The following is a 17,549-nucleotide window of genomic DNA, read 5'->3' as shown; positions in this document are numbered from 1 at the left end:
GGTGCTTCGATACTATGGTGACGAGTGCAGTATAAGAACTTATATACACTAGACCAAAAGTGGCTCTTAGAAACTGTTCAGCAATGTTGGATGCAGGGAAAAAGGACTAGTGGCAGAGTGTCCAATACAATTTTTGTGGCTCTGCAAACTCAACATGGAGATCACAGCTATGTACATGCTATACACCAGACTGACTGGATCTTTCCTCTGTAAATTATTTTGAGCAGTATCTAATCACACTAGCCCCAGACAGAACAGGAAGAGGTATATAATATATATAACTAGTGTTCTACAGTTGAGCAGGTGAACATAGTTTGTTACCAAATTGTTTACTTAGTTCCACTGAAGACAACAGGAATAATCCCACAAGTAAGGGCTGCAGACTCCGGCGCTACGTGTCTCTGGTTAATAGAACTGGCCTGATAGCTGCCTCTGAAACACTTCCATCCTGCCTTTGCTGGCAGCTCCCTCAGCCAGCTGGAAATGTTCCCGGTGTCTGAGTGCCCCCATGTGCCTGTGGAGAGAACTTGGAGGCAGCTGAAATTGGCCTGCTCACATGCAGCGCAAGTGGGCTTTGTCTGCTCTGCAGACGCCCAGGGCTCTGTGTTTGCTCAGGTTTTCAGTAACCTTTTAAAGACACAGGCAGGTTTTTACACGTTGCAGCACGAACCGGATACCCATGTTATGGCAGTTTACAATTGCTTCTCAGTGACAATAGCTGCCTCAAAGATCAAACATGGTGCTGGGCCAGGGTCACTGCTCCAGTAATTAAGAGGCATTGGGGAAAACCCACGGGGAAGTTGACCACTGCAGCAACCAATACGAGTGGTCTCTTGCTTCTAGGACTCCCTGTCTGATAGGCTGATCCCCAATTGATAGCAGCTCCTTAGAAATGTCCAAGCTGGGTGTTCTTATCCTTCTCTTGTAGAAGTGGAAATGGAGACCCGGAGCCCAAGTTCACAGTGAGTCGGGGCAGTGTTGGCAAAAGAACCCTGGTCTCCTGGCATTTAGTTTCCTGCTTCTAGCCCTTGCATATGGTCCCTCCCGGTTCAACGTTAAAGATTTCAGGGCTTGAAAACCCCACTTGCCCAGGGTGTGTAGGGCTCTGTCCTAGGCTTACCATATTTTAATTTAAAAAAAGGAGGACACTCCGGCTCCGCCCCAACTCCGTCCCTTCCCCGCCCCCGCCCCTTCCCCAAAGTCCCTGCTCCAACTCTGCCCCCTCCCCTGAATGCTCCGCCCCCTGCTCCTCCCCCTCCCCTGCTTCCCGCGAATCAAATGTTCGCGGGAAGCCTGAAACAGGGAGGCAGCAGGTAAGCTGGGGCTGGGGCGGGGCGGGGCGCAGCCCAGTCCGGCCACCCCGGACGAGCGGCTCCCTCCGGCAGCCGGCTGCCCCAGGCCAAGAGGCTCTGGCCCCGGCGTCTCCTGCCCGGCTCGGCTCGGGCCCTGGGGCGCTGGCCCTGGTTCCAGCCCGCCCTGGCCCCGGCGGCCCCAGCGGCCCTGGCCCCAGCGGCGCCAGCCCCCAGCCCCAGCAGCTCCGGCCCCCGGCCCCAGCAGCTCCGGCCCCCGGCCCCAGCAGCTCCGGCCCCCGGCCCCAGCAGCTCCGGCCCCAGTGGCTCCGGAGGATAGCTAATGTGATGCCAATTTTTAAAAAGGGCTCCAGAGGTGATCCCAGCAATTACAGGCAGGTAAGCCTGACTTCAATACCAGTCAAACTGGTTGAAACTATAGTAAAGATCAAAACTGTCAGACACATAGATGAACATAATTTGTTGGAGAAGAGTCAACATGGTTTTTGTAAAGGGAAATCATGCCTCACCAATCTACTAGAATTATTTGAGGGGGTCAATAATCATGTAGACAAGGGAGATCCAGTTAATATAGTGTACTTAGATTTTCAGAAAGTCTTTGACAAGGTCACTCACCAAAGGCTCTTAAGCAAGTAAGCTGTCATGGGATAAGAGGGAAGGTCCTCTCATGGATCAGTAACTGGTTAAAAGATAGGAAACAAAGGGTAGGAATAAATGGTCAGTTTTCAGAATGGAGAGAGGTAAATAGTGGTGTCCCCCAGGGGTCTGTACTGAGCACAGTCCTATTCAACATATTCATAAATGATCTGGAAAAAGGGGTAAAGAGTGTGGTGGCAAAATTTGCAGATCATACAAAACTACTCAAGATAATTAAGTTCCAGGCAGACTGCAAAGAGCTACAAAAGGATCTCACAAAACTGGGTGACTGGGCAACAAAATGGCAGATGAATTTCAATGTTGGTAAATGCAAAGTAATGCACATTGGAAAAGATAATCCCAACTATACATGTAAAATGATGGGTTCTAAATTAGCTGTTACTACTCAAGAAAGAGATCCTGGAGTCATTGTGGATAGTTCTCTGACAACATCCACTCAATGTGCAGCGGTAGTCAAATAAGTGAACAGAATGTTGGGAATTATTAAGAAAGGGATAGATAATAAGACAGAAAATATCATATTGTTGCTATATAAATCCATGGTGTGCCCACATCTTGAATACTGCGTGCAGCTGTGGTTGCCCCAGCTCAAAAAAGATATATTGGAATTAGAAAAGGTTCAGAAAAGGTCAACAAAAACTATTAGAGGTATGGAATGGCTGCCATATGAGGAGAGATTAATAAGACTGGGACTTTTCAGCTTGGAAAAGAGATGACTAAGGGGGGGTATGACAGAGGTCTATAAAATCATGACGGGTATGGAGAAAGTAACTAAGGAAGTGTTATTTACTCCTTCTCATAACACAAGAACTGGGGGGCACCAAATGAAATTAGTAGGCAGCAGATTTAAAAAAAACAAAAGGAAGTATTTTTTTCACACAATGCACAGTCAACCTGTGGAACTCCTTACCAGAGGATGTTGTGAATGTCAAGACTATAACATGTTTCAAAAAAGAATTAGATATGTTCATGGAGGAGAGGTCCCTCGATGGCTATTAGCCAGGATGGACAGGGATGGTGTCCCTAGCCTCTGTTTGCCAGAAGCTGGGAATGGTCAACAGGGGATGGATCATTTGATTACCTGTTCTGTTCATTCTTTCTGGGGCACCTGGCATTTGGCCACTGTCGGAAGACTGGATACTGGGCTAGATGGACCTTTGGTCTAACCCAGTATGGCCGTTCTTATGACTATTAAAACTCTGATGTTAAATGTTAGAAGATAGGGCCAAAGGGGTAAAATAAAAATATGCCAGCACAGCAGTGTATAAAACCAGAATGTATTTTGAGTATTTTAAAATGTACACAAGGCAAACTATGCAGGAAGAGATCAATAGTTTCAGTAGACGTGTTGCCAGGTTGGTAATGCAGACTCTGCTTTCAGAGTAGTTTGTAAAAGGTCATTTTCTGGTTCCTCTCAAACTGCAGTGAGTTTGTTGTTAGATGATGTTAACAGACACAGGCCCTTGGGAGAAGGAGGAAATGACCGTCAAACTTCGGACAAAGACGGGCAAAGTTCCTTTTAGCTGCTGTGCTATTTATCTGACTGAAGACTGAAAAACCAGCGCCATCCCTAAGGATATGCAGAGCTGGACAGGCTTGACTTCAGCGCATTATCTGAGGGGAAAAGGGGTGTGGTTTGAGCAGAGACTAAGGCCTGTCTACACCGGGGGGAGAGGGGGATCGATCTAAGATACGCAACTTAGATCTACTCACCGCGGTGAGTAGGAGGAGCGGCAGCGGTCGACTCACCGCAATGAAGAATTGTGGTGAGTCAACTGCTGCCGCTCCCCCGTCGACTCAGCCTGCGCCTCTCGCAGCAGTGGAGTACAGGAGTCGACGGGAGAGCGCTCGGGGGTTGATTTATCACATCTAGACTAGACACGATAAATTGACCCCTGCTGGATCGATCGCTGCCCGTTGATCCGGCCGGTAGTATAAACATACCCTTAACTAAGACAGCTTTAGTTCCAACATGAGCTCTGACACTGATTCCTAGCCTGGGGACTAGGCAAGCCCTAACTCCTTCACCTCTGTGAAAACGAGCATAAGATTTGCCTGTCTCCCAGCAGCATTGTGTGGGGTTAGTGTTTGTAAAATGTTGGGGAGATGAGCAGCAGTAAATGTCACTGAAAGTCCAATAGGAGACTGCAGGGCAACAGTTACTATTATGTTTCTAATGCTCCCATCACTGTCACAATTTTGATAGGCAGGGAAAGTCATAAGGCTCTAAACACTGGATTTGTATACTGCATATTTATATTCGACATTGGTGAGGCCTCATCTGGAGTACTGTGTCCAGTTTTGGGCCCCACACTACAAGAACGATGTGGAAAAACTGGAAAGAGTCCAGCGGAGGGCAACAAAAATGATTACGGGGCTGGAGCACATGACTTATGAGGAGAGGCTGAGGGAACTGGGATTGTTTAGTCTGCAGAAGAGAGGAATGAGGGGGGATTTGATAGCTACTTTCAACTACCTGAAAGGGGGTTCCAAAGAGGATGGATATAGACTGTTCTCAGTGGTAGCAGATGACAGAACAAGGAGTAATGGTCTCAAGTTGCAGTGGGGGAGGTTTAGGATGGATATTAGGAAAAACTTTTTCACTAGGAGGGTGGTGAAGCAGTGGAATGGGTTATCTAGGGAGGTGGTGGAATCCCCTTCCTTGGAGGTTTTTAAGGCTTGGCTTGACAAAGCCCTGGCTGGGATGATTTAGTTAGGATTAGGTCCTACTTTGAGCAGGGGGTTGGACTAGATGACCTCCTGAGGTCCCTTCCAACCCTGAGATTCTATGATTCTAAGGTGCCCAACACCTTGACTGGTGGGCACCTAGTTCATATAGTGACATGAACATTCCCCATCTTACAGTACTTTGAGTACAAATTGAATTCTCTAAGAATTTACACATTAATCCATTAATTTGAGTTACAATTAATTAAAAATGTGTCCTTTAAGAAATTTAGCCCTCTGTTTCAGGCCTTTTTTTGTTCCAAATGATGTTAATAATGGCAAAACAGACTTCAGATTCCCATACAAATTCCATGTGAGAACAAAACCTTTCCCTTGTATTTTAATTGGTGTCAGAGGCAGATGGCATTCTGTACGTTTGCTCTCCGGGATGTGACCCCTTTCAAATATCATGCATGCGTCACATTCCATTCCCGAAAGCCAGATTAAGATAGTAAATGTGAGTCCTACAGAGTGGGGGCAGGGAAGGGGGAATGAAGGGCAGAAGCCTCCTTCTGATTGGCTGTCTGTCTCACCTCCTCCAGGGGCAGGGCAACCAATCAGAACTCAATCTCCCTCTCCTCTCCTCTGCCCTCCTGTGAGCAATGGGTTGGCTTCTCTGCCACCCCCCCTCCCTCCTGCAACTGTCAGCACACCCCTGGAGGGGAGCAACCTGGAAGGGGAGCAGGGACCCTGCTACAGCCCCCCAGTGTTGGGAGGGGGGCTGAGTGTGAGGTGGAGGAGCTGAGGTGGGGACAGAATGGGTGGTAGCTGGGGGTTGGTGAGGCTGGACTGGTGGAGGGTGAGGACAGAACTGATGGGGGCTGGGGGGAAAGAACTGATTTGGAGACTAGGGACAGAGGATTGATTTGGAGGTTGGGGGGCAGAATTCATTGCTGGGTAGGGGACGGGCAGATGTGGAGGTGAGAACTCCTGCAGCGGGGGCCAAATCCTCCTAGCCAATACATTTGGGAGCCTAGGCAGCACTAACACACTCTCTCTCTCTCTGGGGATGTGGCAGACATACTGAAAAACAATAGAATCTCTTTGTAAATAACCACAGGTTTGGGGGCCAATCTCCTGATGCATTGGGGTCTGACTCATTTATTTTTGATCTCTTGAGTTGGATACTCTGAGTGGGAAGACTATTTTGGGAATGAGAAGAAATGATTAATTATTAATTGCTTATCATCCCAAAATATTATCCTCAAGTGCGTGTCACTTTCTCCACTGAGCATGCTTTTGTCCAGAGTTCTTATATTTAGCGTTAATGTTAGTTTCCACTAATGTTAATTCTGCCACAAAAGACAGATCATGATCTAACATTAGCCACCGTGGTTGATTTAAGGTGTGGGTAGCCTCTTAAGGAACCAAATGGCACAGCTAAGCTTTTTTCCATCTCACACCAGGCCAGAGTGTATACAGAACTACTGGGTGGGAACCACCTTACAGTAGGGCACATTTGGAAAGCTAAGTAACAGATACAAATCTGACAACTGCTTCCAGTTACCCAGGATTTTTAAGGGTCTTGTATGACAAGTGATGCTGTTTTTATCCCATATAAATTGCATAATAAGCCTATTGATTTCAGCAAAGAGCAGGGGAGAGGCCTTGAAAGGCAATAGGCAAATGATATGAGTCATTTTGGGCAGATATTCATGTTGGCTATTTCTATTCTCCCCAGTAAATAGAAGGAGGAGATGCCACCTCTCTACATCCTTGAAAATTTCTTTTAATAGATAGTCCATATTTATAGAAACAATTTTGGGAAGATTAGGACAAATTTTAACACCTACATAAGTTGTTTCCTTGCATATTTGAAATGGAAAAATGCTGAAACTGAGAAGGTTCTGGTCCTTTGGATATATCCATTGCTTGTGATTTGTTCCAGTTACTGCGAAAATCAGAGACCTTTCCAAAAATACGAGCTACATTCAATAATGGTGGGAGTGATGAGGACAGAGTCTTCCACAGGCCCCCTCCCCCCAAGTTTTTCCAAATAGAACTACCGTGTTTTACAGCAGAAAGTGGCCTTCAATCTACTTCAATCTTCAATCAACTGCTGGCACCAACAGATAACTGGCTCTGACTAATTATTCAGTAACTTCTCTACCTTACTGGGTAACGGGGTCTCTTTGAGCTGGATGGATCCCACACTAGGAGCACATGCACCCCAGGCACAGGAGATTGCAGTCTTTGAACAGCAGGGTCTGTTGGGCTGTGCCTGCATTGGGCATGTTCTTGTGCCCCCCCACAGGAACAAAGCGATCCCTCAGTTCCCTCATTCATTCAAAAGCCTAGATAAAGGGGACTCCACAAAGGCAGGGCTATAGGGTGGGTTGTGGGATCTACTCCGAGAACCACAGTTACTGTAAGGTAAGTAACCTTTCTTCAAGTCTAGTGGTGCCCACAGCTGTACGCATGCGATGCACAGTGGGTACCATTGGCAGGGGCAGAGCTGTTCCCATGGCAGCTACCAGGAGGAGAAGCACTGGACATCCACTACCCACTCAGGTCTGGCCCCGCCGCCCCTCCCCCATTCTGACAGAGGGGTCATGGGCCCAAACCTGAGCAGCACTGCGACCCCTGCTCACTCAGTCCTGGCCCCGCTGCCCCCACATCATGACAGATGGACCGGGGGCCAAACCTGAGTGGGCAGTGAGGTAGCCAGGGCTGCTTCTCCTTGCCCCTGCCATGGGGCTGTATCGTGCACTCGGGCTCACTTGGGGGCCTGGATGGCCTTGCCCCACTTCCAGCAGACTGTGTCCCCTCCTCTCTGTCAAAAGGATTTGCTAAGTGTCAGCCCCAAGACCTGCTGCAAGGATGAGGAGCTGTGGTGAGGGCCTGTGTGAGGGATCCGGCTGGGAGAGGGGCAGTGGGGAGCCCTGAGGGGCGAGCAGAGGCAGACATGATGGGCTCTGCCTAGGCCTCAGGGATGGGTCTCGGTGGGTGATTCAGTTTTGTTTCCTTGCTCTGGACAGGATTTTGTTGGAGAAGAAACTTTGGGCTGGAACCCGGAGGTGCCACGTGCGTACCAAGTGAAAAATTTCTGGGGATGCCCCTGTTCAATTCTGCAGCTGTGTGGTTCCAACTCTCGGAGACTGACAAGCAGAGCCCCATCTGGAATGTGAGATAGAGGGTCCTTACTGGCACTAACTAAACGATTGTAATGCTGACCTACCAAGCTTGGCATCCGCTCATGTGGCCAGATCAAGGGCACATTGCTTAGAGGTTTGCTGCCATGTTAGATTGCGATTCTTACCACGGCAGGTTCGCTTACTTACCAGATCAGCGGTCAGGGTCACCAGTGTTGTCAGATGCTACCGGTGTGGTGCTCTGCTTTCTCCTATGTTGATATCACTCGGCTGCGTGCATGTGTTCCCTCTGTGTGCTGCCCCAGCTCTGCGCAGATAGCTGACCCAGCAAACTCGAAGAGAACCCCCAATAACCACAGAGTCTAGTAAAATGCAAAGTCACGTCGACTAGGTTTATTGCGACCTTGGACACAATTGCAATTCCCTGTAGGTTTCTTAGCCTAACTCAGGGCATACTATGAGAAAGTGCCTCTTGGCAAGGACTCGGCTCAGTGGTGGGACTTTCCACTGTCCCCTCGGCCGGACAAAGATACCCACTCAGGGATGCATTCTTATACACAGATACAAACAAGTTACACATCACTCCTGACGTATTGAGGTGCAACCCCTCTACGTAGCAAGGTACAACCCCTCTACGTAGTAAGGTGCCGCCTCTCACCTTGTACATGTTGGTTCAATTAAAACAACTCTATCCATCATTTTACCCTTTTGCCCCCGTCATTGGGATGGGTCGGCCTGTTCCATGTTATTTGTGGAATGTTCCAGTATAGTGTGTTCTGTACTTTAACTTTGCTAGGTGAATATATATTTATGCAACATCAGCCCTTTTCCTGCCAGCTTCTGTGAGCAGGGCCTGCCTCTGGCTCACAGCTTAACTTTGCTTTATGTTAGCAAAGTCTTGACCATTACTTTTAGGCCTTAGGCCTCATACCGGGCCTCTGATACCAAGATTTATATCTCAGGGCTTCCTCTTACTACAAGGGCTAAGCAGGCCATTGCCATGCTGGAGATGAATGCACTGGAGCTCTAAAATGAGAGCTCTGATCTGTAGTGCATGAGAGAGACGTTCACCTGACCTGTAAGAGCTGAGAGAGGAAGGGTCCCTGCTGGATGGAGGAGAAAAGGTGTGTCCTGTGATGGAGATGAGTAGACACAGAGAGGGGGTGCCACCTTTTGAAGCTACACACACAAGTGCCGAGCGTAGAGACATCAGTGCCTATGGCAGTGCTGCAGATGCGGTTACGGAACCAGCAGGTACCAGTACAGGGGTCGATGCTGATGCCAGTACTGATGTTGGCATTTGCGAGCATTTTCAGGCATGGGTACCACCTCTGCCTTGCGCTTGTTCAGGGCCAAGTCAGAGGCTGAGCCAGCCTCACTTGCCCGTTAGGTGAACAGGCTTAGTGACTTGTTTCCTGGATGGTGAAGGTTTGGGCCTCTCCTTATGGGAAAAGGAGGACCTGTACCCATAATCATGTCTGTCCCAGGTCTGGGATGTCCATTGATTCAGGGAGGAGGTGGTACTGATCTTTGGTGCTGCGGTGGTAGTCGGTACTGAGGCAGTCTTCTGTGCCAGATCTTTGCCTGACAATACCAAGGATTTTTTTGGTGATACTGACCCTGGGAACTGGCTGGCAGAGACTTAGCAGGGGGTACATTGGTGCTAGCTAGCAAAGGATTCACTATTCTATGTCAGCAATACATATCAGGCCTGAAACTCACTCACCCACTACATTGCTTTCATAATGCTTATCCACAAAGTGTCTTGTAAGGTATCAAATGAAAGCCAATGACATGCTGCTCATTAATGTCATTGACACTATATCAGAAACTGTGCGAAACAATTGCAACATGTATCAAGTCTGTAACAAGGCAGCGTGGACAAGCCAAGTTTTCTGCCAGACAAGGCATGTGTATGCCTCTATCACTCTCTCTGATGTAAATTAAGCATTGTAAAGCCAACACAATGGACATCCTATTTGCATGTGAAGTCAACAGGAAAACAGGTTGATGGGGATGTGAATACACTGGAGAACAAGTACCAGGGGAGAAAAGTCTTAAGTTGGGGGTTCATTTCAAAGGTTTACTGGACTGTAAGAGGAAGGCAAATGGGAGAACAAAAAGGACAGCAGTTTTTGTATCCATAAGCAGTGGATCCGAGCCAGGGGTGTTCGTGACAATGTGAGGAAGTGTTAGAAAGGTGAAAAGCTGGATGGACCTTTGGTCTGACCCAGTATGGCTGTTCTTATGTCCTTAAGCTGCTTTAGACAAGGATTTTAGCCTGTTAGGTTTAGACTCTAAGAAGCGTGCTATACCCTTTGTTTTAAACATAACCAGGGCTGTTTCCACTTCTTGTCCTTATTTACTAGGTCTTAAAGTGTCTCCTTAGATAGTAAACTTACACCTGTTTCACTCTTCATGTATTCCAGAGCTCAATTGTTACAAAGGACCCAATGCTGAGGTGTGCCAATCAAGCTGTGTACGCTGCTCTCTTTGGAGACAGCTTAGCTGATTATTTCCATGAGCGTCTAGCAACAAGGGATAGATGCTACAGAGAGGATGCTGGCAGAGGGACTTGGGGGTTGTTGTGTCTGTTTAGGAGGGACAGAGGGCAAGGTGTGTGGAGAGCCAAAAGTCAGGGCTTGTCGGTGGCCAGAGGCTTTGGGTTTTAGGGAGCTGAGCTACAGCAGACATCATGCAATACTGCATCACATGAAGGACAGGTGGCGGAGAGGTGCCTCAACTCAGAGGAGCAGCAGAGGGTAGATGTGTCTTGGAAGCTGAAGCTTGCTCTTGGGGGTCTGAAGTTCAACTCACGCTATTTGAGGTAATATAGCTTCAAATGGGTGTCCCTGGAGTTGTTCTTATTCAGAACCACCAACACATGTCTCTTACCAAGACACTGCAGACAGTAGCTGTGGCCATGAGGGAGTGGAATTAAACTGGCACAGGGCAGAGGTTTAAGTCAGAAGGCTTCAACTCTGTCATTTTGCCATGGGTTTGAAGAGTAGACTGACTGTTGGCACTCACCCCCATGGCTGGCATAGCCACTCTTTCCTCTGTAGCACCCCTGCTGCTAGTGACTCTCATCCTGCAATGATCCACCTTGTCTCAGAACTTGGCCCTCTGGCCAGGTCACCTTTTAGTCCCAGCCCATCCATGGTAATAAATGTACAGAAAAGTTTTCCCAGATCTGAAGAGTTCTGTGTAAGCTCAAAAGCTTGCCTCTCTCACCAACTGCAGCTGGCACAATAAGAGATATTACCTCCCCCACATGGTCTCTCCAACAGTACAAGAGTCAAAAAATGCCCTGATGTAAAAGATTCTCTGACCCCTCTTGGACTACTCCTTAGCCTCCCCATTAGACTTAGTCCTCTGCCCCACAATTCTTACACGGGGCTTCTATGCCCCTTTCTCAGTGCTGGTAGGAGAATCCAGGCTCACCTCTGTCCTGGCCCAGGGACCCTGTATCAAGTAGCTACATCTGCTCCTTCATACACAGTGCTGTTTCCCTGGGCCACTTCTTATCTCCAAGCCCCTTGTGCCGCTTCCCTACAGCCTGAGCATAACACAGCCTCTGCTCTGGGTCCCAAGCCTTGGGCTTCTCCCTAGGTCCTCCCAGCTCCATCATTCTCTGCTGGAATGCTGGCCCTTCATAATGGCTTCTTTCCAGGGCCCATCACAGGGATTGATTTTGTCCATAGCCTCTTTCTGTCTGCCTTCCCCAGGCCCTTCCAGAGAGAGGGAACTCCTTACCTCCTCTCGCCTAGGTGCCGCTCCTGCATCTTCGCAATAGCTTCCACATCCTTATTTTATGAAAGTGACCCAGCTCCTCTCCAGCTGGGTCTAATAAATCACGCCTGACACACTAGATGCAGTAACGTGAGCTTGTTAACTCTTTATTCACCTATATGGAGCAGACACCCCAGCAAAGAAGGCTAGAGGTGCCCAGGGACAAATTTAGTTTAGAGTGTTTGGTTTTCTTGGTGTTACCAGAACAACATAATAAAAGAAGCTAATATTTTGAGGGGAATTACCCCTAACTAATGCTCTAGAAGCAGATTTGGCTAAGGGTAATAGGTGGACACTACTTGTTCTGTTTAGCTGCTATCAATGATAGAGGGAACCAAGGGATGGTTGCAGCTGTTCTGCTCTTTGTGCCCTTGGGTGGTGGGGGTGGAATTAGAACATTCAGGACACTGAAGTGGTCCAACACACACTGCCCTTCCAACGATTCTGAGCTTGGATACATGGGGCACATGCACACTTCGAGGGGGAGCCATACTGACATATATTCTAAGAATGTATTTTTATTGGCCTGAATTTGTGTTTCTTGTTCATTAATTAACAAGGTTCCCACTTCCAGGGTATGACAATTAAACTATTTAATAATCACCCTATAAAACTAATGTGACAGTTTAACAGTAGAAATTTTGGTCAGACAACTTCTAACTAAAAAAAAAAAGATTCAGAATCTTCCCTGAGAAGGATTAAATGTAACAGCTAATTTACTAGTTTATGCCTAGATTCTGCATTGGGATTAGCTAGCCCAGGAAAAGTCTCATTAAAGTGAATGGACTCCCCAATGGTGCAGTGATCTATGCTAGCAGTTCCTGATACAGCATCAGGGCTTAGACTATAATATGTTCCCCTCTGGGGCTAAGTTATATTATATATAAAAATCAGTATCATGTAAGATATCAGCTTAATGCATTTCCACCTTAGTGAAGTTCTTATTTGATAATAGTGAGAACTGAATGTGGGGAATGTTAAGTTGGCACTTTGCTTTTGCTATCGCCTAATGCAGCAATAACAAGATTTTTTTTCAAAGTAAAATGGATTCATACATCAAAGTGAAAAGTGTACATAAGTAGTTTGCATTGTGTAGACTGATAAAAGCTAAAATAGGTGTAGCATAAAACTTACTGTACTGACAATTAAAACAACAATTAAAGCCACAGGGCTTTCAACAACAGAATCAAATGGTTACAAAACAAGTTTAAGCATTGTGGGCAGCAGGGAAGCTATATTCCCATTAGGGCCCACACACCATCAATAAGAATCTGTATGCAAATTCAGTGTGGAAAAAGACAGTCCCCTGCCTATAGCAACAAGCAGAGATCTCAGGGGAGGTAAAAGTTTTTTTTGTAACTAGAACAAGTCATCCTGGCTTTTTAATTAAAAAAATAAAATAAAAAACCTCCATACCAGGGACATTGCAGTGGTAGGGGATGATACAGAACATACAGCAAGTTTAGAAATTTGGTCCTCCAAGTAAAAATTATGCCACACCTAGGAAGGTTAGACACATGGATGATGTAGCAATGGTATAGTATAACCTGCCAGATCCCCACATACCAAGCTGCCTCAACCCCTCCAGGAAGTAACAATGCCATCTCCGACAAATTCTATATAGACAATAAAATCAAATTAGATTCAGAAATCTTCAATAGTGTAGTACATCTTCCCCCGCCCCAAATATATAGACTGAGCATATAAATGAATCTTACAGGTTCATTCATAAACATTAATACTATTTTAACAAAATAATGGTATTAGGTGTATTCAAAAGTGGTATAAGAGCAAAATAGGCATTTTATTTAATTAGACTAAACTACTTAGAAGGCAGATTTAAGACATTGTTTCCTCTTCAGATTGGCTTTCATCTGTTCCATATTCTTCAAAGTTTAATACTATCATATTAGCAGTATCCCTTCCAGCTAATTTTGACATCCCTCCTATTTTCCCTGTTACCAGAACAAAACAAAAAAAAAAAACACATTAGAAAATGGATTCTAATGGAGTGGCAAACAAAAAACAAACAAACAAAAAAAACCCACAACACACACACTTTCCACAGTGGAGTTGTATTCAGTTTCTTTCTACATCTTACAAGTAGAATCACATTCAGTGATGTTTTCAGTAAATCTTACTGCAAAACTACAATATAAAGTTTTATACATCATGCTTAAGTGACTTACTAGAGAAAGCCTTACTTTTGAATTCATCATCCATGCAAGCCTTGATAACACTTTATAAATCTGAGTATTAACTGGTGATAGAGAAAGCTTAAAATGAATGCCAAAATGTCAATTATCCAAGAATACTATCTTGTATGACAGGCTCACACTCCCTGCAACGGGAGCCAAATTTAAACCTTGCAAAACTGCCTGGCCTCATCCAGAAAACCACTGGAGTACGGTGGTGGCAGGGGGTACAGCTTCTGAACTGTGTATTCCCATTTTAGTAGGTTCCCCCCACCCTTTGACACTTGTATCCCTCTTCAGGATTTTGAAGGGAGATCTTAACTCTGCATTCCCTGGTTTGCTAACATTAGAGTTTTGTTTTGGAGTACATTAAATTTGCTTCATTTACAAATCAAGTTTTTCTGACCGCACTGAAAATGAGAAGAGTTAGGGTCAGTTAAGCAGCCTGGGAAATGAAAGAGTCACTACTTTATGTGCAATGTTTGTCATACTTCAGACAAAAAAAGATAGGAGGTGTCAGTTACACAGTTACCTGTTTGAAAGGCAAAGTGCACACTCGTTTGGATACGTGTGCCCATCAGTCCCACAAACCGGATTAAAGTTCTTTGGACATCCAGGCAAACCATACAAGTAGCATTTTGGCTAGGGAGGAAACAAACTTATGAAACAGTCTAGGATAAGCAATTCCAAACAGCATTTTGGTAACCTCCCAGATTAAGCAATTTAACAAAAACTGCCATCTTCCAATGGCATACCAATGTACTTATATACAAAATAATAATCAACATTTCATAAACATTTGTGGAGGGGTTGAGAGATATTGCATCTCTTTACTAGTTATGTGGAAATTTATCACTTCAGGCTTCACATACTAATTGCTCCCTACCATCACTCAGCTAAATACTTAAATTGCTCAATAGTCAAGGGGGCCTTAGTCATCATTGCAAAAAAAAAAAAAAAAAAAAAAAGGAGTGTTTTTTTTTACCTTGGGATAACGAATACAGGGCAGCTCTCCCAAGCAGGGCCACATATTTACTGCCTGGTAAAACTGAAAGTGCCTTATCTTCACTGTGTTTACCTCAGGATCACTCATGGACTTTAGTTACCCTGAGATTTAAAAAAAGCCACCCCAGCATTTTTAGCAGTGACGACATGGTCACTTATTAACAAATCAACAGCTTACTGTAAGATGGAGTCCATTCAAAATCATGTTAGTATAACATATTAGGGCCAGAATAGGAGTTTTTATAGTGAGAATAAGCTATTTGGAGCTAGCTATCTTGCTATAAAATCCTACACTTAAATTGTTGGTCAACACAGCTATGTTGGTCAGGGATGTGAGAATGCCACATGCTAAAAATCCTATGCCGACCTAACCCTGGGTTTGGACATAGCTAGGTCAATGGAAGAATGTTTCCATCAACCTAGCTACCATCGCTCGGGGAGACGGTGTTCCTACACTGATGGAAAAACCCCTCTCGTAAATGTAGGCTGTGTCTACATTTCAGGTTATGCTGGCATAGCTACAATGCAATAACTAGTGTAGACATCCCTAGTGGAGGCATCAACTATCCTGCTGTAAAATCTTTACCTTGATGTAGCTAGTCAAAGTCAAGCTCAGGTGGGAAGAGGCAGAAAGTTGAGCATTGACTACATCAAGGAAAACAGCTACCTGCCTTGTTTCCACTAGGGTTATAAAACAACAGCTAACTGGCCTTTGTTTTCCAAGAGCCAGATTGCCAAGGCTACCTGGGCTGGTGATGGTTGAGAGCAGCATCTACTGAAATGCCTCATTACAGACCCTGGAAAGCAACAATACCCCCAGATAACGGGCTCAACTCGGCACGTGCACCCCTTTGGGTCAGGCTGCGGTGAGCCAGGGGCTGCCCGCACAGGAGCCAGGGGACGACCCCAAGCTCTGGGCAGTCACACCCGGGGTGGGAGCTGCTGGCTGCAGGTGGGGCACCCTGGGGCTCAGTGCCTGGCTCCCCAGCCCAACCCCCCAGGGGCTCCCTGGGACAGGCAAGGCAGCTCAGTGCGGGGAGGAGGCAGCAGGGTTTTACCCTGGGCTGGGGAGAGGGGCCTGGGCCCCCTGCAGCTGCCCTCAGACCCCCGCCGGGGGCGCTGGGCGGGTGCCGGGGTGGGGCGCTGGGAGCGGAGGTAGGCGGGGCACCTGGCGAGACGGGGCAGCGGGGGTGGGGGCGCTGGGCGGGTGCCGGGGTGGGGGCGCTGGGCGGGTGCCGGGGTGGGGGCGCTGGGAGCGGAGGTAGGCGGGGGACCCGGCGAGACGGGGCAGCGGGGGCGCTCCCCACCCCCAGCCCCACTCACCGAGATGACGGCGGCGGCGGCGGCCCGCGCGGGCGGCGGCAGGAGGATCCCTAAGGGGGGAGAGAGAGGGGCACAGCGTTACCATGGCAACACAACACGCCCCGCCCCGCCCGCGCCAGGCCGGTACCTGTCAGCGCCCCGCACAGCAGCAGCAGAGCGCTCGCGCGCACGACGCAGCCCAACGCCCCCATCTCGGCACTCAGCGGCCGGCGCCGCGGGCAGCCCACTTATAGGGCACGTGCCCCCGGCGCGTCACATCCCGCCCCGCCCACCCTACACCACTGACCACGCCCCCGGAGACACCCCCCCCCCCCCCCCGGAGAATGGGGGCAGGGGCAGTGGTGCCCGTGGGAGTGAGGAGAGAAGATGGGGAGGGAGGTGGGTCCTGTGGGGTAGAGGGGCTGGGATACCTGTGGGGTGGGGGCGATGGTGGCCAGGGCCGGCGCTTCCATTTAGGCGACCTACGTGGTCGCCTAGGGGACCAGGTTTGGGGGGGGGGCATTTTGCCGCTCTCGGCGGCAATTCGGCGGCGGGGGGTCCTTCCGTGCTCCGGCTCTTCGGCGGCAATTCTGCCCCGGGTCCTTCACTCAAAGTGCCCCAAAGACCGGGAGCGTGGAAGGACCCCCCCGCCGCAGAATTGCCGACGACCACCAGGAGCGCGAAAGGACCCCTCGCCTAGGGCACCAAAAACCCTGGCGCCGCTCCTGATGGTGGCACCTGTGGGGGTGGGGGGATGGTACAATGGGAATGGGAGGTGATACCAGTCAGCTCTGTGTTCTTGGGGCACCAGGGTGCAGTATCCAGCCTGACTCATGAAAGACACCCCCACCAGCCTCCAGAGAACCAAAACCCACGAGAGGAAAGACTTGCAGAGAGCAATGAAGGGCGTTGGGAGACACACCTAGACCTCTCCTAACAAGGGTGACAAGATTAAGACATCTCCATTAACACCCCCATGAGGCAAGGAGGCACTGTACCCATTTTACAGAGGGCAAGCTGAGGCACGGAGTAGATGACATTACATACCTAAGCTCACAACAGGGAATCATAGAATATCAGGGTTGGAAGGGACCTCAGGAGGTCATCTAGTCCAATGACTGCTCAAAGCAGGACCAATCCCCAGACAGATTTTTACCCCAGTTCCCTAAATGGCCCCATCAAGGATTGAACTCACAACCCTGGGTTTAGCAGGCCAATGCACAAACCACTGAGCGATCCAGGAATTGAACCAAACTTGCCTGCATCCAAGTCCATAGAGCATTGTCTTGCACTGCCTCCCTTCTGGGCAGGAGATGGTGGTGTTTGCTCAATGCTGTGACAAGTGCGACATTTTACTATAGGCAGGGCTGCTAGCACCATTCATTATTAAGGTTGCTGCCCATTATAAGACCGTGTTTTCAGTTGTATATAACGGGGTGGCCACATTTACTGACCCTCTGAGCCGCATA

General features: G+C 48.0%; 2 protein-coding genes across 3 annotated transcripts in view; both read right to left on the bottom strand.

The window, feature by feature from the left end:
- Positions 1-8,153, bottom strand: part of HOPX (HOP homeobox) — a 56,511-nt gene extending 48,358 nt beyond the window's left edge. The window contains exons 1-2 of one of the 2 annotated variants that reach the window (XM_065595816.1): positions 7,976-8,153; positions 1,926-1,989 (exon numbers count right to left, since the gene is read on the bottom strand). The gene's annotated coding sequence lies outside the window, so the exon portion shown is untranslated. The remainder of the gene's footprint in view (positions 1-1,925; positions 1,990-7,975) is intronic. The other variant, XM_065595815.1, reaches the window with a different exon arrangement.
- Positions 8,154-11,659: 3,506 nt separating this feature from the next.
- Positions 11,660-16,370, bottom strand: SPINK2 (serine peptidase inhibitor Kazal type 2). The gene is made up of 4 exons (XM_065595813.1): positions 16,229-16,370; positions 16,102-16,151; positions 14,306-14,415; positions 11,660-13,533 (listed from the first exon to the last, which is right to left on the bottom strand). Exons 1-4 carry the CDS (start codon positions 16,290-16,292, stop codon positions 13,488-13,490), a joined length of 270 nt encoding a protein of 89 aa, XP_065451885.1. The 5' UTR covers positions 16,293-16,370; the 3' UTR covers positions 11,660-13,487.
- Positions 16,371-17,549: the final 1,179 nt, after the last annotated feature.

The sequence above is a fragment of the Chrysemys picta genome, chromosome 5 (genome assembly GCF_011386835.1).
Source record: "Chrysemys picta bellii isolate R12L10 chromosome 5, ASM1138683v2, whole genome shotgun sequence".
NCBI lineage: Eukaryota > Metazoa > Chordata > Testudines > Emydidae > Chrysemys > Chrysemys picta.
Note: the sequence above shows the minus strand (reverse complement) of the source record. Positions and strands in the feature narration are given on the sequence as shown.